The sequence below is a fragment of the Saimiri boliviensis genome, chromosome Y (assembly GCF_048565385.1).
Source record: "Saimiri boliviensis isolate mSaiBol1 chromosome Y, mSaiBol1.pri, whole genome shotgun sequence".
Lineage (NCBI taxonomy): Eukaryota > Metazoa > Chordata > Mammalia > Primates > Cebidae > Saimiri > Saimiri boliviensis.
In genome coordinates, this window is record NC_133471.1 from 19,521,555 (window position 1) to 19,546,222 (window position 24,668).

General features: G+C 38.7%; 1 protein-coding gene across 3 annotated transcripts in view; it reads right to left on the bottom strand.

The window, feature by feature from the left end:
* Positions 1–24,668, bottom strand: part of LOC141582918 (neuroligin-4, X-linked-like) — a 222,465-nt gene that overhangs the window by 145,029 nt on the left and 52,768 nt on the right. The window contains exon 2 of one of the 3 annotated variants that reach the window (XM_074392380.1): positions 8,347–8,356. The exons of the other annotated variants lie outside the window; for them this stretch is intronic. Coding sequence (XP_074248481.1) covers positions 8,347–8,356 — 10 coding nt within the window. The remainder of the gene's footprint in view (positions 1–8,346; positions 8,357–24,668) is intronic. 3 annotated transcript variants of the gene reach the window in all.

The following is a 24,668-nucleotide window of genomic DNA, read 5'->3' on the forward strand; positions in this document are numbered from 1 at the left end:
ATCTCAAAGATGACTTTTAGAAGATGTTCATATTGGCTTATTTACTGATGAGCTTCACCCAATGTATATACATTTTGAAAAGTGGTTAATGACAGGACTATTCAATTTCTGCATTTGAAAAAATTGCCTTACATGAGCAATGGCTTCCTTTTTTCTTTTTCTGAAATAAGAACATCAGAACAGGATCAAGCTTCACTATTAATAGAAATACATAAAAGATGGAAAGCTTTATATTTTATTCTATTTTCTAGATGGCGTTTTGTTCTTCTCCCCCCGGGTGGAGTGCAATGGCACGTTCTCAGCTCCCTGCAACCTCTGCTTCCAAAGTCCAAGTGATTCACCTGTCTCAATCTCCAGTTCCAAAAAATAGCTTGGATTACAGGCACGAACCACCATATCAGGCTAATTATTAGTAGAGAGGAGGTTTTGCCATGTTGGCCAGGCTAGTCTCAAACTCCTAACCTCAGTTGTTCTAGCTGTCTCAGCCTCCAAAAGTGCTGGGATTTCAGATGTGAACCACCTGGCCCAGTTGGGAGGTTTATTTTATGGAGCCTTCAGCAAATAGGCCAGAAATCACCATTCAGAAGGATATTTCTTGTATTATAAGCCCTGGCAGATGACGTGAGTAGCAACAAATCTGCTGTATTGAAGGTTATCCTTTTGGGATATAGAAAGAAGTTCTGGTTACAAGGAAGGCTTAGAAAAGAGAACAGTGGGAGGAAACTAACTAAAAATTTGTTTCTTTAAAATCTTCAGCTGGGTCATACTTGAATGATTATCTCAACAGATGCAAAGAAGACCTTCAACAAAATTCAATAGCATTTTATGCTAAAAACTCAATAAGCTAGAATGGATCATAGCTCAAAATAATAAAAGCTATTTATGACAAACCCACAGCTAATATCATACTGAATGGGCAAAAACTGAAAGCATTCCCTTTGAAAACTGGCACAAGGCAAGGATTCCCTCTCGCGCCACTCCTATTAAACATAGTATTGGAAGTACTGGCTAGGACCATCAGGCAAGAAAAACAAATAAAATATTTTCAAATAGGAAAAGAGAACATCACATTGTCTCTGTTTGCAGATGACATGATTGTATATTTAGAAAACCTCATTGTCTCAGCCCAAAATCTCCATAAGCTGATAAGCAACTTTAGCAAAGTCTCAGGATACAAAATCAATGTGCAAAAACCACAAGCATTTCTATACAACAATAGAGAGTCAAATCATGAGTAACTTCCCATTCACAATTGCTACAAAGATAATAATATACCTAGTAATACAACTAAAAGGGATGTGAAGGACCTCTTCAAGGAGAACTACAAACCACTGCTCAAGGAAATAAGAGAAGGCACAAACAGATAGAGAAACACTCCATGCTAATGGTTAGGAAGAATCAATATCGTGAAAATGGCCATACTGCCCAAAGTAATTTACAGATTCAGTGCTATCCGCATCAAGATACCATTGACTTTCTTCACAAAATTGGAAAAAAAAAAAAGACACCTAAAATTACATGTGGAAACAAAAAAGATCCTTCACAGCCAAGAAAATCTTAAGCAGAAAAAAAAAAAAAAAAAAGCTGGAGGCATCACCTCATCTGACTTCAAACTGTATTACATGGTTACCATACCCAAAACCACATTGTCTGACTTCAAACTGTATTACATAGTTACCATACCCAAAACAGCATGCTACTGGTACCAAAACAGAAATATAGACGAATGAAACAGAACAGAGTCCACAGAAAGAACGTCACACACCTACAATCATCTGATCTTTGAAAAACTTGACAAAAGCAAGCAATGGTGAAAGGATTCCCTGTTTAATAAATAGTGTTGGGAAAACTGGGTAGCTATATGCAGAAAACAGAAACTGGATCCCTTTCTTACACCCAATAAAAAAATTAACTTTAGACGGAATAAAAATTTAAACATGAGCCCAGCGCCATCAAAACTCTGGAAGAAAACCCAGGCAGTACCATTCAGGGCATAGGCAAGAATTTCATGACTAAAACACCAAAAGTAAGGGCAACAAAACCCAAAAGAGACAAATGAGATCTGTTAAACTTAGGAGCCTCTGCACAGCAAACAAAACTATCAGTACAGTGAAATGGCAAACAACAGAACAGAAAGAAAAATTTTGTAATCTACCCTCCTGTCAAAAAGCTAATATCCAGAATCTACAGAGAAGTTAAACAAATTAACAAGACAAAAACAAACAATCCCGTCAAAAAGTGAACAAAGGATATGAACCGACACTTTTCAAAGGAAGACATTTATGCAGCCAACAAGCATATGAATAAAAAACTCATCATCACTGGTCATTAGAGAAATGCAAATGAAAACCACACTGACATACCACTTCATGCGAGTTAGAATGGCAATTATTTAAAAAAATCACAAGACAGATGCTGGAGAGAATGTGGAGATTTAGGAATCCTTTTAAACTGCTGATGGGACTGTAAATTAATTCAACATTGTCTAAGACAGTGTGGCATTCCTTAAGGTTGTAGAAAGAAAAATACTGTTTGGCCCAGCAATCCCATTACTGGGTATATACCCAAAGGATTATAAATTATTCTATTATAGAGACACATGCACACATATGTTCATTGTGGCACTGTTTATAATAGCAAAGACTTGGAACTAACCCAAATGCCCATCAAAGATAGACTTGATAAAGAAAATGTGGCACATATACACCATGGAATACTAAGCAGACATTAGAAAGGATGAGTTCATGTCCTCTGCAAGGACATGGATGAAACTAGAAACCATCATTCCCAGCAAACAGAAAGAATAACAAAAAGACCAAACGCTGCATGTTCTCACTCACAAGTAGGTGTTGAACAATGAGAACACATGGACACAGGGAAGGGAACGTCACACTGGGGCCTTAAAGATGAGTGGCATAGGAGAGGAATAGTATTGTGAGGGAGTGGAGAAATTATGGAGAAATATCATTAGGAGAAATACCTAATGTAGATAATGGGACAATGGATGCAGCAAACCACCACTATGACACATGTATACCTATGTAACGATCCTGCATGATCAGCACATGTACCACAGAACTTAAGGTTAAATAAATAAATAAATAAATAGAGAAACAGTCCATGTTTATGTTAGGAAGAATCAATATCGTGAAAATGGCCATATTGCCCAAAGTAATTTACAGATTCAATGCTTTCCCCATCAGGCTACCAATGACCTTCTTCACAGAACTGGAAAAAAAACACCTTAAACTTCATATGGAACCAAAAGAGAGCCCGCATAGCCAAGTCAATTCTAAGCAAAAAGAACAAAGTGAGAGGCATCACTCTACCAGAATTCAAACTATACAAGTATACAGTAATCAAAACAGCATGACACTGGAACCAAAACAGAGACATAGACCAATGGAACAAAACAGAGTCCTCGGAGGCAACACAACATATCTACAACCATCTAATCTTTGACAAACCTGACAAAAACAAGCAATGGGGAAAGGATTCCCTGTTTAATAAATGGTGTTGGAAAAACTGGCTAGCCATGTGCAGAAGGCAGAAACTGGATCCCTTCCTGACACCTTACACTAAAACTTCACATGGATTAAAGACTTAAACATAAGACCTAACACCATAAAAACCCTAGGAGAATATCTAGGCAAAACCGTTCAGGACATAGGCGTAGGCAAGGACTTCATGACCAAAACACTAAAAGCATTGGCAACAGAAGCCAAAATAGACAAATGGGACCTAATGCAACTCCACAGCTTCTGCATGGCAAAAGAAACAGTCATTAGAGTGAAACAGCAACCAACAGAATGGGAAAACATTTTTGCAGTTGACCCATCTGGCAAAGGTCTGATATCCAGAATTTACGAAGAACTAAAACAGATTTACAAGGGAAAAAAAAAAATCAAAGCCATTCAAAAGTGGGTGAAGGATATGAACATAGACTTTGCAAAAGAAGACATATATGAGGCCAACAAACATGAAAAAATGGTCATCATCACTGGTCATTAGAGAAATGTAAATCAAAACTACATTGAGATACCATCTCACACCAGTCAGAATGGTGATCATTAAAAAATCCGGAGACAACGGATGCTGGAGAGGACGTGGAGAAATAGGAACACTTTTACACGGTTAGTGGGAGTGTAAATTAGTTCAACCGTTGTGGAAGACAGTGTGGTGATTCCTCAAGGACCTAGAAATAGAAATTCCATTTGACCCAGCAATCCCATTACAGGGTATACATCCAAAGGATTATAAATCGTTCTATTATAAGGACGCATGCACACGAATGTTCATTGTAGCACTGTTTACAATGTCAAAGACCTGGAACCAACCCAAATGCCCATCGATGATAGACTGGACAGGAAAAATGTGGTACATATACACCATGGAATATTCTGCAGCCATCAAAAACGATGAGTTCATGTCCTTTGTAGGCACATGGGTGAACCTGGAAACCAACATTCTCAGCAAACTGACACGAGAGCAGAAATCAAACACTGCATGTTCACACTCATACACGGGTGTTGAACAATGAGAACACAGGGACCCAGGGAGCGGAGCATCACACACTGGTGTCTGTTGGTGGGAAATGAGGTGGGGGGACAGCTGGATGTGGGGAGTTGGGGAGAGATAGCATGGGGATAAATGCCAGATATAGGTGATGGGGAAGAAGGCAGCAAATCACACTGCCATGAGTGTATCTATGCAACAATCTTGCATGTTCTTCACATGTACCCCAAAACCTAAAATGCAATTTAAATAAATAAATAAATAAATAAATAAATAAACTTGTACTTTAAAAATACATTTTTTAAAATAAAATCATCAGCAGGGTCATATTTGAAACATTTTTAAAAAGGCTTCTGCCATTTTGAAGCCCCCTGCTCCAGGGCATATAACTGCTATACAGACAATATTGAATTACAGGCTGTAGTGGATTGACAAACAGGTCCCCAGTTCTATAATCCTTCCCATGAATTTTCTGTTTCTCATATATGGAGAAAGAGTCTGTATTTTTAACTCTTGACTCATGAGTGGCTTTATGACCATGTTTTTCAAAAGAAAAAATATGCCGGGCGCGGTGGCTCAAGCCTGTAATCCCAGCACTTTGGGAGGCCGAGGCGGGTGGATCACGAGGTTGAGAGATCGAGACTATCCTAGTCAACATGGTGAAACCCCGTCTCTACTAAAAATACAAAAAATTAGCCGGGCATGGTGGTGCGTGCCTGTAATCCCAGCTACTCAGGAGGCTGGGGCAGGAGAATGACCTGAACTCAGAAGGCGGAAGTTGCGGTGAGCTGAGATCGCGCCATTGCACTCCAGCCTGGGTAACGAGAGAGAAAACTCTGTCTAAAAAAAAAAAAGAAAGAAAGAAAAAGGAGAAAATATAATAATATGCTATTTTCAAGACTGGAACTCAAATCCTCTGAACATATTCTTAATGTCTTGAAACTCTGCCACTGCCCTGTGAAAAATGCAGACTAGCATATTGGAGAAAAAGAGATCCCATAGAGAAGAACCCTTTGGCCCCAATCTAGGCAAAATTACCTTCAACAAACCCCCAATTACTTGAGAGAGCGAACCTTAAATCAAGAATGCATACACGTAAAGGAGCCTAGCCAAGACCAAAAGAAATTTCCAGCTAATGAGATGCATAGGCTGATAAGCAGTAGTAAGTCCTTATTCTTTGAAGGTACTCAATTTTAGAGTGTTTTGCTATGTAGCAGTAACTAACAGATACATAGGATAACACTAATTGTATCTTCAACTGGCATATTTCTTTCCAAACAAGTTGTATTATGCTATACACTCACTAGCAGGTAAGAAAATTTTCTGACCCTTACCCTCTTGCCAACACTTGATATTATGAGACAATATACTTGCCACTTTAATGGGTAAAAAATGTTAACAGTTTATATTTCAGTTTGTATGTTCCTTAAAACTAGTGCACATGTATATTTCTATATTTGCTGTCTTGTTCATTCTAAATTCCCTTGATTCAACAGCAAACCAATTTCTGATTAACTGAGCATCTGTTATTGATTTGCAGGAAATCTTTGTCTACCCTTTCAATACCATGCATTCTTTGAAATGAAGGCATCATGCAGAGTTATACCTACAAAAATATTTATGATCAGGTGCAGTGGCTTACAACACCAATATTCCCAAAACATGGAGAGGCTGAGGTAAGAGTATTATTAAAGACCAGGAGTTTGAAACTAGTCTAGGCAACATGGAATGACTTCAACTCCAAAATATAAAGATTAATTCAAAATGATAAAATAATAAAATAAAGATTTATATTCCAACTTCTTAAGGGAGGAATACGTATATAAATTATTTTTAATGCGTCAGCATGGGAAATTCTTTTCATCTCTCTAGTGGTAAGGAAAATAATGGTACTTCACCCAGGACAGCCATATCCTAATTCCTAGAATCTGCCAATCTGTTATGAATTTGCAGATGGAATTAAAGTTGTGCATTGCCCAACCTTAAAAGAAGATTACTGTGGATTACTCATGTGGCCCCCGTATAAACAGAACAGTTCCCTAAAGAGCAAGAAGGAAGTAGAAGTGCAGTCAGAGACAGAATGGAAGACACTGCACTGTTCTCTTTGTGCATCAAAGAAAAAATCATGAGCCAAGAAATGCAGGTGGCCTCTATGAATGGAAACCAAGCAAATGGATCTCCCCGAGCAGCTCTCAAAGGCAGGCAATTCTATGGATACTTTGATTGCTGCATGGGGAGAGCAATACGGAACTTTTAAATTATAAATATAAATGTCTAACAAAAGAAAATGGTCAGATATCTTTGTGCTGTTTTATGCAAAATAATGGAGTTTTCTAAAACAGCATTCGAAAATGTATATTTCATGCTTATTTATTCAGCCATCTACATCAAATATTAGATTGCGCATATTCTACACTCAGAGTCATAACCAAAAACTACTAACTACTTTATTTTTGTTGTTGTTCAAATTGTCCCATTGTGAGCCATGAAAAGCTCTTTAAGCGGGCCCTTATATCCAGTAACATGTATGTCTGTCTGTGTGTGTGTGTGTGTGTGTGTGTGTGTGTGTGTGTTTAGCATTCTTCTCCTTTCTGATGCTAAAACAAATACTTCAAGCTTATCTTTTATATTTCCTGCCCCAGTTCTTGAATCAGCCATTTCTCCAAGAAGCCCTAGTTCATTTTACTTGATACCTGCATTTTAAAGGTTAAGAACCTGAAGAAGAGAAACTAAGAATAACTTGCCTAGAACATTCTAGCACTAATTAGCAACACGCTGGTTTTTATATAATAAGCTCTACAGCATAGTCCCTTTTTAATTCCATTTCAGTGATCTTCCTGTGGCAACAGGTATTTAAAAATATGAATACTAATAATGAAACTACAGTATTTGCTTAATGCATGCAAGGCACAGCCTCTGTGTTGCCATTGCCACAACTGTAAAGTAAACTTGGTAAGTGACATGAAGCCATTGAGGTTTTGTGATTCAAACCTGGAAGTCTAACTCTTCATGGAATATTTGCATCTGAGTGTGAAGGAATGCATATCTTAATCTCAATCTTACCTTACATAGGAATTATCTTAAGATTGTTCTAATATTTTTGTAGAGAGCAGGGACTTACAATGTTCCCCAGTCTTGTCTTGAATTTTTGAACTCATGTGATCCTCTTGCCTTTGCCTCCCAAAATGCTAAGATTTTAGGTATGAGCCAACATACCTGGTCATCCTAAGATCTGTCAAAAGTGCAAATGCTGCATTGCTAAAGACATGCAATGTCTGCATGGAAATTGAATGTCTGCACTTCTAAGGAAACCTCCAGGTATGTGTGCTGGTCATCTGGAACCAGACCACGTGTGATGAGAAATTGCTGGACATATAGCAAAGGAAGGGATAGCTTGCAAACTGCAAATCCCGCCTGTTAGCAAGTTCTTTGTCTGGGTGTAGCTAGACTTGCTGAAAGTTGAAGCAAGAAACCAAATGAACCAAAACAAACAAACGAACAAACAAACAAACCACAGAATGTTTTCTTTGAAGAATAAAATAAATCAGTTATGCAGCCATTAAAACATGTGAAGGAAACTTAAATGCATATTATTAAATGAAAAAAGCCAAGATGAAAAGATGCATACTACACAAATTCTAGTATATGATATTCCAGAAATGGCAAAAGTATGGAGGCAGTAAAAAGATCTTAGTTATTAAGGGCTGTGGAGGATCAGTTAAAAAAAAAGAGTATGAAGACTTATGGTTGAATAAGTTTTCTGTGAGACACTGTAATGGTGGATTTATGCCACGATACATTTGTCCAAACTCAAAGAATATACACCACCACAAGACTGTACCTACTGTAAATTATGAACTTTGGGTGATGAGGATGTCAGCATAACTTCATGGATTGCAACAAATACACCCCTCTGGTGAGGATGTTGATAATAGAAAAGAATATGCATGTGAGGGGTAAGGGGATACATGAGAGTTCTCTGTACATTCTCTTCAATTTTGTTGTGAACCTAAAAGTACTCTAATACGTAAAGTTTTTAAAAAGACACATACATAGAATAAAAGACAATTAGAGCCCTCTCTGGAATACTCTAAAGAAACATTTGGATAATGTTTTGTATTTTTCATAAAGTAGAATAGTATGCAATATCTTTATTACAGAGACATGAAGAAGACAACAGATTAACACTTACTCCTAGCTACTTGGGCACACTGAGGTGGGAGGATCACCTGAGCCAGGGGTCAAGGCTGCAGTGAGCTATGATCATGCTACTACATTCTAACCTGGGTGACAGGGCAAAACCTTATCAAAAAAACTAAACAAATTTTTGTAAAAGAGATAGATGATGGAGTAGGAAGATATAAATATAAGAAAGGATTCAGGTAAGATTGAAAAATATCTCACTTCAATGGCCTTGCAGAGCCTGTTATTTCAAGAATAATCCACAAAAACAGCTAGACATGGAGACATATCCTGGTAATTTATTTTAAAATTAGTAAAGTAAAGTAAAGAAAAGCAAACAAACTGTCCATTATCAAAGTAGAAAAATGTTCTCTCTATAATAGAGGATATCTTTGGAGGTTTCTGGGCAGATTGTCTACCCACTCCATCTAAAATAATGTGGTCCCTGTATCTGAAGTGGTAGATCCAGCATACTCTTGACTGGGATCTGAATGCAAGTGATCCCAGGAGTATAGGCCTCTTGGGTGGCTCATTTTCTCAAAGAAGCCAAACATGCTCAAAGTGACATGCAGGTAAAGGCTGAGCTGAAAAAGCCTGGGAAGGAAAGCAGACTTCTAGGTTATGGGTTTTATTCCTGGTTCTCAGTACCATGAAATTTCTACTGCATCATGGGCTTTGCTTTCATGAGCTGACACTGCTCTCAAGCCCTCTGTGCTCTGTCGATTTATTTGTGACTCACTCTACAAAATGTCCGTGTGTTATGACCACATTACAAACACGCAAAAATTCCATCTACCTTAGAATACTCTGACATGAGATGCAGATGATAATGCAACAAGATCTACCATGTTTTAGTAGAAAACCTTTGGCAATCTTTCCTTTGAAAAAGTATTTTTATAGATTAGCATGATAAGAAAGTGTATCTGCCTTATGCATAGAGTAAAATTCAGACAATTCACTCTAAGAAATCAAATTCCACGCAGCACTAATAAGCTCCAGAATAAAGTCAGCATTCAAGTGAAGAATGGGGAAGGTATGGCCTGGAAGTACTGATAATTCTTGACTGAAGCGTCTTCATTCCAAATACCTTATAAAGGAATATGAGTTTTTTAATAATAGCCATTTGACCGGTGTGATATGTTATCTCATTGTGATTATAAAGACACATGCACAGATATGTTCTATGCAGAAATATTCACAATTGCAAAGACATGAATTAAATCCAAATACTCCTCAATGATAGATTAAATAAAGAAAATGTGGTACATATACACCATGGAATGCTATACAGCCATTAAAAAAGCAACATCATGTTCTTCACAGGGATTTAGCTGAAGCCATTATCCTCAGCAAACTAATGCAGGAAAAAAACCAAATGCTGCATGTTCTCAATTGTAAGTGGGAGCTGAACAATGAGAATAGATGGACAAAGGGAAGGGCAAAACACACTAGAGTCTGTGGTGGTGGGAAGGGAGACATTAGGATAATTAGCTAATGTATGTGATGTTTAATCAAGTACATCAATGTGATGTAGGTGATGGGTTGAAAGATGTAGCAAACCACCATGGCACATGTTTACCTATGTAACAAACCTCTGCATCTTTCATATGTATCCTGGAACTTAAAAATAAAACAAAATTTTCTTTAAAGAATATGAATATGCCAAATGAACATTTTTTTGCATATAGGTATTTGTAAAGTATTAAGAAAGTATGTACAATAACTTTGAGTGATATTTAGAAGCATTCAGATGGCAAACTGGGCATGGTGGCTCACAACTGCAATCCCAGCACTTTAAGAAGCAGAGATGAGTGGATCATCTGAGTTCAGGAGTTTGAGACCAGACTGACCAATATGGTGAATACCAGTCTCTATTAAAAATACAAAAATTAGCCGGGCATGGTGGCACATGCCTGTAGTCCTAGCTACTCCAGAGGCTGAGACAGGAGAATTGCTTGAACTGGGGAGGCAGAGCTTGCAGTAAGCCAAGATCCTGCCACTGCACTCCAACCTTGGTGACAGAGTGAGACTCTGTCACAAAAATGCATACCTACCTACATACATACATATGTACATAAAAAAAAATTAATTCAGGTGGTCACAGGAGAATGTAAAATAAAAGGGTGTCAGAATCTACCAGCCCAGAAATGCTATATATGTTATTGAAACACCAGGCAGTTGAAAAAAAGGAAAGAAAAGGAAAAGCAGCAGGTGAAAAAAGTTGTTCTCATCCTGTTTTCCTTTCCGAAACCAGGAGATGAAGTCCTATACGGATTGGGCCTTCAGTATCCCAGAAGGAAAGAATTTGGTAAGTGAGAAGGGAAAGCTGATATTAAGGGAATTGTGTACTAATAAAACAGAATTAAAATAATCCCCATCTTTCTTTAACTTCCACATCACTGGTTTTTGATCAACCTTCTCTAAAAAGCATTTACATGCTGACACTTCTCTGAGTCCTTGTTTCTAATGTCACAGATACCTTAAGTTACATGATTTTTGTAGGTTTTTCTCCTGCTGATCTTTCCTTTGTTCATTTAAACATCAAAACCAACAAAAAAGCCCTAAGAAGGGGAAAGTAAAATTGTACATTCTCTACCAAAGGAAAAATAAAATAAGAGGTCAAAAAGTACCTTAAGCTACTCAGCTGAAAAAAGTGATGCCAAATAAATTTTCTTAATTTAAAAAATAGTTCTGAGTAGAATTCAGGATGTGTTATTATCATTGTGATTACTTTCTGCGTTGTAATGAGGAGTAATCATACTCTCCACATCATACAGCATAGGAACTGTTGCCTTTCTCAGAGATGCTCATAAAATACTAAATGCATGAATACAAACAATCCAGCAGAATGACTTCTTTAAGTACCATGTAAATCCTGATGCTGGAGCCAGGATCCGTGATTTGGTAAAGGCAGCAGAAAAATCTTACTTTCTCTTGTTTCAGAGCCCCAGAATCCTTTTGGTAGGAAGATAAGTTTCTTTTCACTGTTTACTGTAAAGTGATAGCACTGAGGATAGTGAAGAAAAAAAACTGGTATTTGCCCTCAAGGAGCCTCATGCAACAGCTATTTCAGTAATCATTAAATCACTGAATTACTACTGTAAATATGTTATTAATGTACCTGTAACCACATACCTGTATAAATACCGATAGCTTCAGAGAGATGAATTAACACTTAGACATTAAGAGTTCTAGCTGTCCATCTTTCCAATCTATCATCTATTTACTATCTATCTATCCCTCTACCTAGCTGCATATATATCTGTCTATCTATCTATCTATCCATCCATCCATCCATCAGTCCATCCATTCATCCATGTCTAGTCATAGATATATATCATCCATCTACCTATCATCTTTCTATCAATTTCCATCTATCTATTTACATCTGTCTATCTATCTATCATCTATCTATCCGTCTGTCTGTCTGTACATCCATCCATCCATCCATCTCTATGTCTATATAAAGATATATATCATCCATCTACCTATCATCTTTCTATCAACTTCTGTCTATCTATTCACATTCTTCTATCTATCTACCTACTTACCTCTTAGTGACCTCATCTTCTCTAATAGTCAGCAAGCCATCCATGAATATTACTCCTAGTTTGAAATGATGTAAATTAGGAGTCAAGGTGTCAGAAAGAGAGTTGTAACAAAATATTCCAGAAAGAGTGAAGAAGACTACACTGCAAAATGATACCAGAGGTTTGTGCAGTGTCAGGTCATGGGCAAAGTACGACAGAGTGTATTGTGTTGAATAGTATCACAGAAATTCACATTCACCAGAATCTTAGATTGTGACACTATCTGGAAATGCATAACGTGCCACATTGTTATCCATCAGGGTATGTTCCAAGACCTGAAACTGCAGCTAATACCAAAATTCGATAGATACTATGTTTTCTCATATATGTATGTATATATATATATATATATATATATATATATATATATATATGCGCCTAGATAAAGTTTAATTTATAACTTATGCACAGGAAGAGATTACCTTTTAATCTCTCAAGAGTTAACTGATTAAGCCAAGAGATTAAATTATCACAGGGAATTAAAATCCTGGAGAACAAAACCGTGGGTAAGGAGGTACTACTACAGGGTCTTTGAAGATGTGATTAAGTCATTTCCTTGGAAATAAAATCATCACAGATTTGCAGCGGTCCCTAGATCCAATGACTGGTATCCTTATAAATAGAGATGAGAATCCAGAAACATGCAGAGAAAAAGAACTTGTAAAGGTGACGACAGACATTGAAGTGATGTTTCCAAATAAAGCTCAAAATTACCACAGGTCTCAAAAAGTAGGATAGAGGCAGGGAACAAATTCTTTTTCAGAGGCTCCAGAAAAAAACACTTGATTTTGGTTTTCTGGCCTCAGAACTGAAGGGAATAAATTTATGTTGTTGTAAGCCACAAAGTTTATGGTAATATGTCATGGAAGCCCTGGGAAATTTATACATTAGAGCATTTATAAATTGGAAGAAACTGGTAAGCTACGCACTCCTATAATTCCAAGAATTTGAATATGAGCTGTAACTATATTGAGGTTGATAGAAGTCATCCCATTGTTACATTACCTAGGAAATTGGATGGGGATGCTATTACCTTGATTAGCTTATGTTATCTAAGACATTTTTCTTAGCAGCCTGGAGCAAGAGATTCTCCTTCTGGACTTGAAGATACATGTACACATTCATGAACATATTGAATAATGGTCCCCGAGAAGGCTGCATAGCAACAGGTTACCTGCAGGATTTCTAGGAGTTGACACAATGGCTGCTGACACCCAGAAAGAAAGAGGAGACCTCCATCCTACAGCAGAAATAAACTAAATTTTGCCAGTATCTGAGAGAGCTTGGAAGAGGAACATGAGCCTCCTGAGAATCATGCAGCCCAGCCAACACATTGACTGCAACTCGATATGGCACTGAGCATGAAACCCAGCTCAAGCATGCCACGATCCACAAAAATTGTGAGATAATAAATGTGTGCCATTTTAAGCCACTGAGTTTGCAACAATCCAATATGCAACAATAAAAAACTAATATACACAGGCAGCCATTGCATTCCTCTTTGTCTAGTCTCTCTTTAACTGCGTATTTCCCAGTTATGTAAGAAATCTGGTTAGCCAGCCTCACAAATTCCCGAAATTTCAAGTAACATAAATTCTGTTAGGGACCCAGGAAAAGCAGGACTTGACGGTGTGCCAGCCAGCACCAGCAAGCCATCTGGAGTCCAGCAGTCATACAGGCATTTGGGCTGCCTGTCACCTCTCCTGCAGTTATGGCAGTACAAGGAAAGCATCCCTATCTGTACAAAATGCACCACATTGACCACCTCCTACATATATCTAGAGGCCAACCTGTAGATGTATGTGTTTTGCAATTGTTCTTTTTGTTATATTTAGAACGGAAGTCCCTGTTGGAATTAAAGAACCTTGTGTATTCCATGATATGACAACTGCTTCTAAATGTATAATGCAGAATGGGCACAGCAGCAAATTATTTCTGCACATATCCATAGCTTTCATAGATGCTTCTGACATCACAAAGTATAACATAGTTCAGAAGTAAACCCAATACCTGGATTGGTTCTGAGGCTTCCCTGGTGTTTGGAAACCCTGTGGTGTGTGTGTGTGAGGGGGAAACACACACACACACACACACACACACACACACACACACACACACAAAAAAAAAAAAAAAAAAAAAACCTTTTCCCTAATTCTTTTAATTTGCCTACTTGTACTTTTAATTCACTTTCCTTTCTCTACATCAGCTCCAAGTGCCTCCTCCAACCCTACTGAGGCACCACACTTGCTCAGATGGACACCTGTCATATTATATGTGAAATTATAACTCCTGGAAAGCGCACGACTGAGGTTGATAAGAAAAAGAAATCCACCCATGAGACTGAAGCTGCACTGTCTGCCAATTCTGACTGCCCTTTTGGTCTGTGAAAAGGGAAATCTGGACTAGGATGGGATGCTTCAGTGAAGAAACAATTACCTGCATCCTCAAATGGCATGCACACAGAGTAATAACCTGGGAAGGAGCAAGCATTTCCATTTACAGCACGAATTCAAAGGGAACACAAATCATTCATTTAGCAGCTTGTGAGCAGTTTCAGAAGATTGTGTTTCTCCACTTTTTGTTCATGCAGCAGACTGAAACTCAATGAGCATGCTGGCTCAGGGCATCACAGAGCTGTGGCAAGTACCTACAGCCACACACAAGTGTATGATGGCCAATGGGTTTCTTACCATTCAGATGGTACACAATCATCACATAAATGAGGGGAAAGAGAGAGTTTCCATATAGGAGGTCAAATCCCTGCATTTATGGGCATATGACTATGTATTTCATCCAGAGAAATGGCAACCTTTCTGATTTGCAGCATAAATCATTACTAGAAAGATAATTTAGAAAACACCACCCAATTTTCTAGCAGCATTTTATAAACATCATGGAAATTAAGTCTTTCTCTTCCATAAGGAATCTTTCATTGCCTGACACCACGCTTTAATGAGAAAGCTTTCAAAGATGTTGAGCTAACTAAACTATTCAAGGCAGAAATATCCCACTTAGGTTGTATGCTTTCATGGCTATTAAAAAGCAACATCAGGAAATAATCATTGCAGTCAGCATGCATCATCATGTATATTGCACATTTCACTCAAAATGCTGGTGAGTGCTTTATCATTACTTTGCAATAGAGCTGGCTTTGTCATCAAATGCAGTTTTTGCAAAAAGAAATTATTTGCAATCACGAAAGCACAGCAGCCACTAAAAATCAATACCTCCAACTCACTGTTAGTATTAGTTAAGAAGCTGCCAGTTAGCCAGGAGGGTGTTTAATACTTGCAACATTAAAAAAAAAAAAAAGTTTTTTCTTCCTAAATTAGAAATTCACATATTTGTTGCAGGAATAATATTAGCTAAATTTTAAGTTTAATCACCTTTACCTATCGAACAAAAATATGTGATCCAGTTGACCCTATTCTACCAATAATACCATCAGAATTTCTATTTAGGATGAAAATAAACTTATAAATTTAAAATACAGCAATGAAATGGTTGGGCATGATCATACCCATAATCCCAGGACTTTGGGAGAACTAGATGGGAGGATTGCTTGAGGCCAAGAATTCAAGAACAAACTTGGCAGCATAGTGAGATGCTATTTCTACAAAAATAAAAATATAAAAATTAACTAGGTGTTGTGGTACACATTGTCATCCCAGCTACTTGGGAAGCTGAGGTTGAAGGATCACTTGGCCTCAGAATTTCGAGATTGCAGGAAGCTATAATCATACCACTCCAATCTGAGAGACAGAGCAAGACCCTGTCTCTAAAGTAATAATAATAATAGTTAATTATTTTTTTAAAAAAGCCAGAGAGAAATTAAAATTTAATGTGGCTCTCTAGAGTAATTCTGTGCCAGACAAAAATCCCTGGGCTTCTGTATCTCTGTTGGTAGAAGTACAGAACAATCTACTACTTTCTAATTGCCAGCAAGTATAGTTCAGGTTATCACCTACTTAGCTGTCTCAGGCAAACACATGCCAAAATAATTGAAGGCTGTGAGGGACAGATAGAACATTTCCACTACCTGAAGCTCTTAAAGATCAAGCACTGAAGCTGTGTGAGATGGTTCAAACTTCTAATCCTGGCATTTTGGGAGGCTTAGTTAGGAGGATCACTTGACACCAGGAGTTGATGACCAGCCTGGGCAATATAGATACTCTGTCTCTACAAAAATAAACTTAAAATATTAGGTGACTATGGTGGCATCTATAGTCCTATTTACTTGGGAGATTAGAACAGGAGGATGAGTTGGGTCCAGGAGCTGGAGCCTGTGGTAGTTCTCATTGAACCTGGACAAAAGAACAAGGCACTGTGAACTACTAGAGGTTGTTGGTTGGGGAAGTTACAAAATTACTTCTTGGATGTTATGGTGACCCACCTGGATGACAAAATCCTTCCTGGAAACCATGGCATCAGGCAGTATTTCCATTTAAAAAATCTACACATGTAACTGCTGTATTAAATAAAAGTTGAAACTTAAAAGTGACAATAAAATGATGAAACAAATAACATTCTGTAAATGAAGCAAGAGAAATGTCATAGGTTTTAATACATTAATTATAAAAATAATCATCTGAAAAAAATGGTTTATTTAGATATCAGTTAAATTATTCAAGTAATAGAGGATTTGATAAAGAACTTAATTAAATTGTGTAGAACTGCACTGCAGTTGTATCTAAACACATTTGAAACTGATGCTGCCAAAGATTTGTAGAATTCTTACTTCAGTGTCTGCCATGATTTCTTACTTTTCACATGGATTTCATGAATTACATTTAAAAACAAAAAGGAAAAGAGAGAAGTCAACAATGCTAGGAGTTGTCTGAGGCTCAAGGACATTTCACAGGACAGTAAGGGGAGATACAGCTTTCCACCTACATATTACTCTTCTCTTCTCAATGTCTTGGTGGATCAAGACTTTTCCATCTTTGTTATTTCAAATGAAGAAGGTTATGGTGCAAGGCTAGGAAAGCCACATTCAGAATTTCCAGTAAGTGCTAGAGGTATGGCTCGCCACTAAATTTGGAATTTTGTCAATTAAAAATAACCAGGCTAGTGAAATCTCTCAGCATTACTTCATTTTCCCTAAGTGCTGAGTATTTATAACTGCACACGACAGTTTTCAGGTAAGAGTCTGCCAGTGGATAAAAGTGATAAGGAGGAAGTAAAGAATATAAAGTTACCGGTTCAGAAACTGGAACTGGAGTTCCAATGATTCTCCACAGAGTGACCCCCTTTTTCCTCCAATTTACCCAGAGGCATTAAATTGAGAGGTGGACTTTTTGGTTTTTGTTTTTGAGACAGAGTATTCCTCTGTCACACAGGCTGGGGTGCAGTGGCCGAATCATGACACATTGCAACCTGCCTCCCACAGGATTCAGACAATTGTGCTGCTTTGGTCTCCCAAGAAGTGGGAATTAGAGGTATATGGCACCACACCCAGCCAATTTTTACATTTTCAATAGAGACAGGGTTTCAACATGTTATTCAGGCTGAACTTGAACTCCTGACCTCAGTGCTGAGATAACAGACATGAGCTACCATGCCCAGCCGTAGAGTGAGCTTTTGATTGGCCGTTGAAAAGTCATGATCTTCCAAGATACCTGCCAGCCTCGAGAAAATATAACAACTCCCCCAAAATATTTAAGAACCAGGCAAAAAGCAAAGCACTTAAAACAAATGCAGCATCCTATACAAAATAGTAACAATAATAAAATGACCCAAGAAACCTGAGATCAAAATAAGTAGATTAAATATCCCTACAACAGACAGAGACAATTATAGAGATACGAAGTTAGAGCACAGAGTTTCAAATGAAGTTGCATGATATATTGGAGAAGAGAAATGAAATTGTTGAACTGGAGGGCATAAAGATTGAAATGGAAGGCTACCCACAAAAAATGAACATACAAGACAAAGACACAGAGACACTTTCCCACAAATGGATCAAATAAGATGAAAAATGGGGAAAAAGCCATCCATATGCTCAAGTATAAAAGATGGAAACAGAGTGTTACCAGCCTTATTTATAAAGACTCAGAAAGAGAACAAACAGAAAAAGGCTAAGAAGAACTACATTAAAGAGAAAGGCTGAGAATTTCCCAAGATGGTAAAAAAAAAAAAAAAAAAAAAAAAAAAAAAAAAAAAAAAAAAGGCTTAAAATGCAAAGAACAGGTTGATCAAAAACAGAACAAAGCAAAACCAAATTCTGATGTTTGAGTACCTCGACTATAAACAAAATATGTCTAATTCTTCCAATGGGAAAAAGCAGGTGATGTGCAAAGGAATGAAAACTGAGCTAAATGCAAAGCAACAAGAATACGAAAAGCAGTGGCTTCTTCCTGTAGCAAGTGCAAAGGAAAGAGGATCAGCCTAGGTTTTCTGTCAGTCAACTATCATTTAAATGATAACTTAAATCCAAATCCACTTAAATCACATAAATTTTTAATCAATGTTTTTCTACAAGGAAAGAAATTAATCCACAAACAGCAGTATAATATAGATAATGACAAGACATTATTTCAAAGAAACAATAACCTAAAATCAACTTTTACCATGACCTACACCCCAAATTATCTTAGCATCTAATGCAGAATGGGATGATTCAGAGAGATGCCAAAGAGTAGGGAAAATTCTAAGTCCCTATCTTATTCTGAGGATAATTATGTATGCTGAGATTCCTAACTCACTCAAGATATAAAAAGTAAACTGCATAGGTTAAAATTGTCTGTATGAACAATGAAATTGGATACTTATAGAAAAGTATGAAGAAAAATGTATTTGTGACATTGGGGTAGAACAGGGTTTCTCTAGCAGGTACTACTATGGGAAGCTGTTAGAGGAAAATATATGTTGATGATATTTTGCTACATTAAAACTTGTGGGATAAGATACTTACAACATGTAATACTCAAAATGGTTGAGTTTATTTTTATATTTTAGAGATGGGGTTTTGCTACGTTGCCCAGGCTTTTCTTAAACTCCTGAGTTCAAGTGATCCTTGGCCTCAGCCTCTTGAGTAGCTGGGATCACAGGCTGCACTACTGTGTCTGGCTTATGGTGGACTGTTTAAACCAGGGCATTCTCCACTAGGTGCCTGTGTGTCTTAGATGGGTTATTAGAGAACTAAAACATGGAAACCTACAAAGCTGGGATAAACTGAGGCATACACCCTTGGCAATATATTTTTACACCACTGTAAATTGCCTCAGCTGAAAATGTGCCAACATATCATCTTCTATTTTGCATAATGTGCAATAAAACTGAAATGCACTGAAATAGATTATATAAGGGAGCCCACAATAAAATGAGAGTCCAGTAAAAAATAACATCATTAAAATGTGTATATAAAACACACTCTAATCTCCATATCATTAAACATTATCCTGTAATCCCATTTTAACATCTGGTGTTCAGCACTTGTATTGTATCTCTAATTATATAATGGATTCTATGTTGTTACAATATTTTGGTTATTTAATGCAGGAATAGAAAATAAATATCACATTTCATTTACACATGGGAGCTAAATACTGAGCACACACTTCACACTAGGAATTCTCAAAAAAGAGGAAGACAGTGTGGCATGGATTCAAAAACTACCTGTTAGATACTATGCTTGCTACCTGGGTAATGGAATCTATATCCCAGACTTCAACATTGGACAGTATTCCCATGTAGCAAACCTGAACATGTACCCCATGTCTAGATACAAGTTGAATTTTTTTGTTGTTTTTGTTTTTGTTATCATAAAACACATAATAATGAACATCTATGTGTATGTATTCTTTTACAGTTTCTGTGGATAAAATTCCTTGAAGTGGAATATATTTGTGGCTCACATTTCAGGTATTACTTTAATACTACCTAATGCTGTGTGGTCTCCCAAAATGATGTGTGATTCCAGTACTACCATCCTTAGCTAATGGAGTGATAAATAATAGCGACTTTTAAGTGATGGAAGAGAAAATAATTTATAAAGTACCATGACTGCATGTGGGCAGCAATAGCTGCCATTTTGTGATCTGTTGAGGTTTGCACAAGTTAAGTTTCAGTTCCTGTTTTCCTGTTGAAAAGTTTCAGTCTTTGTTTTCTCTGCTGAATGTTTCAGTTTCAGTTCCTGTTTCTCTGCTGAATGTTTCAGTTTCTCCCTTGAATGTTTCAGTTTCTGTTTCTCCACTGAATGTTTCAGTTTCAGTTCCTGTTTCTCCCGCTGAATGTTTCAGTTTCTGTTTCCTGCTGGTAAGTTTCAGTTTTTGAAACTTAGGAAGGCCGGAATTTCCCAACTGCAAGCTTCCTTTGCCCCGCCTCCCTGCCTGGCCTATTTAAGCTGTGAGCTCAGCAACAATAAACGAGACTTGATCAGACTCCTGTCTTGTCTCCATTTCTCGCGTCTCCTGCCCATCCATCCCCACTCCCTCCCTTCGAGCTCCTGTTGTTGTCCTGCAGGTCGGGACAGTCTGGCGCCCAATGTGGGGCTCGAAGTAAGAGGGACACAGTGAGGGACGTCGTCGAAGCGGCCAGATTGAAAGAAGAAATCCAGAGGAAGAGTCACCGCGGGAACCTGCTGCGGCCTTGCTCTCTGGTAAGTGGACGATATTATGGGTCAGGAAATTAGTAAGCATGAGTTGTTTGTAGAAGAACTCAGCATAGCATTAAAGGCGTGAGGAGTAAAGGTGAAAGTAAACCGGTTAATTAAATATTTTGATTATATTAAGGACGTTTGTCCCTCGTTCCCTCAAGAAGGAACCATAGATCAAAGATGTTGGAAAAGAGTAGGGAATGCCCTAAAAGATTATTATGATGCTTTTGGGCTTCAAAAGGTCCCTGTAATTGCTTTCTCATACTGGAATCTAATAAATGAAGTCATTACCCAAAAACATGACGATCCAGTCATTGCTAATCTCATAACCCAGGGGGAAAATTGCCTGAGAGACTCATGTAAAAATTTGTCCGATAAAAGCCCCCCCCCTTTAAAGAAAATTCGTTAGTTTTGGAAAAACCAGAACCCAAAGAGGGCAAGGAGAAAAAGTCAGGGGAAGCTGACTTAATGTCATTTAATAGCAACTCTGGTAAAGAGGAAGAGAAACCCGCGGAGAGCGGTGGGTCTGTGTGTTCCTTAGAGAAATTTGCTGAACGTGTAGCCGCAGGCCTTAAACAAAAATTAGCTAACCCAAAGTATCGAAAGAGGATTGTATGGCTAGCCAGTAGAGCCAATAATTCAGAGGACGAAGGCATTGATGAGGGCATTGATTGGGACGATCTTGAGGATGAAGCGGCTCGATACCAAAATTCCGATTGGCCGCCTGCCTCATTTCGGCCACCTCTGTATGTGCCTCAGCCTTCAGCCCCACCTATGGCTTTCCCTGCCATTGATCCTCAAAAAGAAATCCAATCTAAAATAGAATATCTTAAAACTCAAATAAAGCTTGAAACTGAACATCAGGAACTTATTGAGCAATTAGAAAAAATCAAACTAGGAAAGGTAAAAGGGGATGCTTGCTTGCCCGTTACCCCTCCACCTTGTACTGGAGCCATACCTAGGCAGCGCCCTGTAACCATGGCACCCTCCGGTACTGACCCTTTCATGTCCACTGCTTTTCCGGTCACTGAAACCATGGAACAACAAAATAACGCCTGGCGGCATCATAATGGATTTGATTTTAAGGTCATAAAAGAGTTAAAAATAGCGGTGGCACAATATGGTGCAACTGCCCCCTATACTACTGCCATTATAGAGTCTGTGGCCGAAAATTGGCTGACCCCCGGGGACTGGCAGACGTTAGCACGAGCCACACTCTCCGGTGGGGATTATTTATTATGGATGTCAGAATACCATGAGTGTTGCAAAGAGACTGCTCGCTGCAATGCCCAAGCTAATAATAATTGGACTTTTGATATGCTAGCCAGCGAAGGCAATTTTGCCTCCAGCGACATGCAAATGCAATATGATGCTGGCCTGTATGCCCAAATACAGACCGCGGGTATGAAGGCTTGGCGAAAGCTCCCCACAAAAGGGGATGTCAGCTCCTCTCTAACTACCATAAAACAAGGCCCCGATGAACCTTTCTCTGAGTTTGTTCATCGCCTTCTTATGGCAGCGGGCAGAATTTTCGGCAGTGCTGAAACTGGAACTGACTTTATTAAACAACTTGCATTTGAAAATACTAATGCTGCTTGCCAAGCTGCCATACGTCCTTATAAGAAAAAGACAGATCTTTCCGGCTACATCCGCCTTTGTTCTGATATAGGCGCCGCCTATCAGCAGGGCTTAGCAATGGCTGCTGCTTTACAAGGCTATACAGTCAAACAATATTTAACTCATCAAACAAAAGGAAAATGTTTTCAGTGCAGAAATGTGGGGCACTTTGCCAGGGATTGTGGGGCAGCAAGAAACCCTCCCCCTAAGGCTCCTGGCCTTTGCCCTCGATGTAAACGTGGCAATCACTGGGCAAACGAATGCAAATCAAAAAGGGACGCCCAGGGACAACCGCTTCTTCCATGGTCGGGAAACGGGCACAGGGGCCAGCCCCAGGCCCCGAACCAGAAACAAATTTTTGGGGCAGTCAGTTTTTTCCCGCAGAGCCATCAAACTCCCAGCAACAATCCGTTTCTACCCTCTACAGAGCCACGAAAGGAAGCGCAGGACTGGACTTCTGTTCCTCCACCCACACAGTATTAACACCTGAAATGGGGGTCCAGGCTTTGCCTACTGGTATTTTTGGACCACTGCCAGATGGTACATGTGGAATTGTTCTGGGACGTAGTAGCCTAACCATGCAGGGCTTGCAGGTTCTTCCTGGATTAATAGATAGTGACTATTTTGGGGAAATTAAGGTTATGGTTACTACTCCCAAGGTCATTAGTACCATTTCCCCTGGACAAAGGTTCGCTCAATTGTTATTACTACCTATGGTAAAAACCAATAATCCTGCAAAAAAATTGCCAGCGAGGGGATGCAGGCTTTGGCTCCTCAGATGTTTACTGGGCTCATTCTATATCTCATAATAAGCCTATGATGACCTTGTGGCTAGATGAAAAACGATTCAAGGGACTTGTAGATACTGGAGCAGATGTTACCATTATATGCAAATCTCAGTGGCCTCCCAGTTGGCCCAGTACCCCCACACTTACCAGCCTTACCGGCATTGGACAGTCTAAAAATCCAGAGAAGAGCTCTAAATTATTAGTCTAGAGGGATGAGCAAGGCCACACAGGAAACATTCAGCCTTATATTCTGGAAGGCCTTCCCTTTAACCTCTGGGGCAGAGATCTTCTCACCCAGTTGGGGATTGTAATTGGTAGCCCTAATGACATTGTCACTGCTCAAATGCTTAACAAAGGGTATGTCCCAGGCACTGGGCTTGGAAAAAATAACAATGGGCTTTTACAACCTTTACAGCCTAGTGGAAAAACCGATCGTACTGGCCTAGGGTATTTTCCCTAGGGGCCTCGGTCTTTCCTGTAGCCCACACTGAAAAAATCACGTGGCTGTCAGATCAGCCCGTGTGGGTTGACCAATGGCCCCTCTCAAAGGAAAAACTAGCCGCTGCACAGCAGTTGGTACAGGAGCAGCTGCTGGCTGGACATATTGAACCTAGTAATTCTCCCTGGAATACGCCAATTTTTGTCGTAAAAAAGAAGTCAGGAAAATGGCGGTTGCTACAAGATTTAAGGGAAGTAAATAAATCCATGGTCCTTATGGGAGCTTTACAACCCGGCCTCCCTTCCCCTGTAGCCGTACCTCTGGGATTCTACAAAGTTATTGTAGACTTAAAAGACTGTTTCTTTACTATCCCTCTCCATCCAGAGGATTGTAAGCTTTCACTTTCAGCCTTCCCACAATTAACTTTAAAGAGCCTATGAAGAGATATCAATGGAAAGTTTTGCCTCAGAGCATGGCCAACAGTCCCACCTTATGTCAGTCATATGTGGCCATCGCCATTGCTGAAGTTAGAAAAGATTGGAAGGATGTATACATCATCCATTATATGGATGACATACTTTTAGCAGCAGCAAAAGAGGAAGTGGTCTTGTCTTGTTTCAAAAGTCTACAAACTGCCCTTACTGCTAGTGGATTAGTCATAGTCCCAGAGAAGGTGCAACTTACTGATCCCTACACTTACCTAGGATTTCAGTTAAGTGGAACTCGCCTATCGACTCAAAAGGTGCAACTCAGGCTAGACTGTTTAAAAACCCTCAATGATTTTCAAAAATTATTAGGAGACATAAACTGGCTGTTACCTTATCTAAAATTATGCAAAGCTGATCTCAAGCCTCTATACAATATATTGGTAGGGGATCCCAGTCCTACTTCTTTAAGACAACTCAACCCTGAAGCAAAATCAGCTATCGATTTAGTTAACC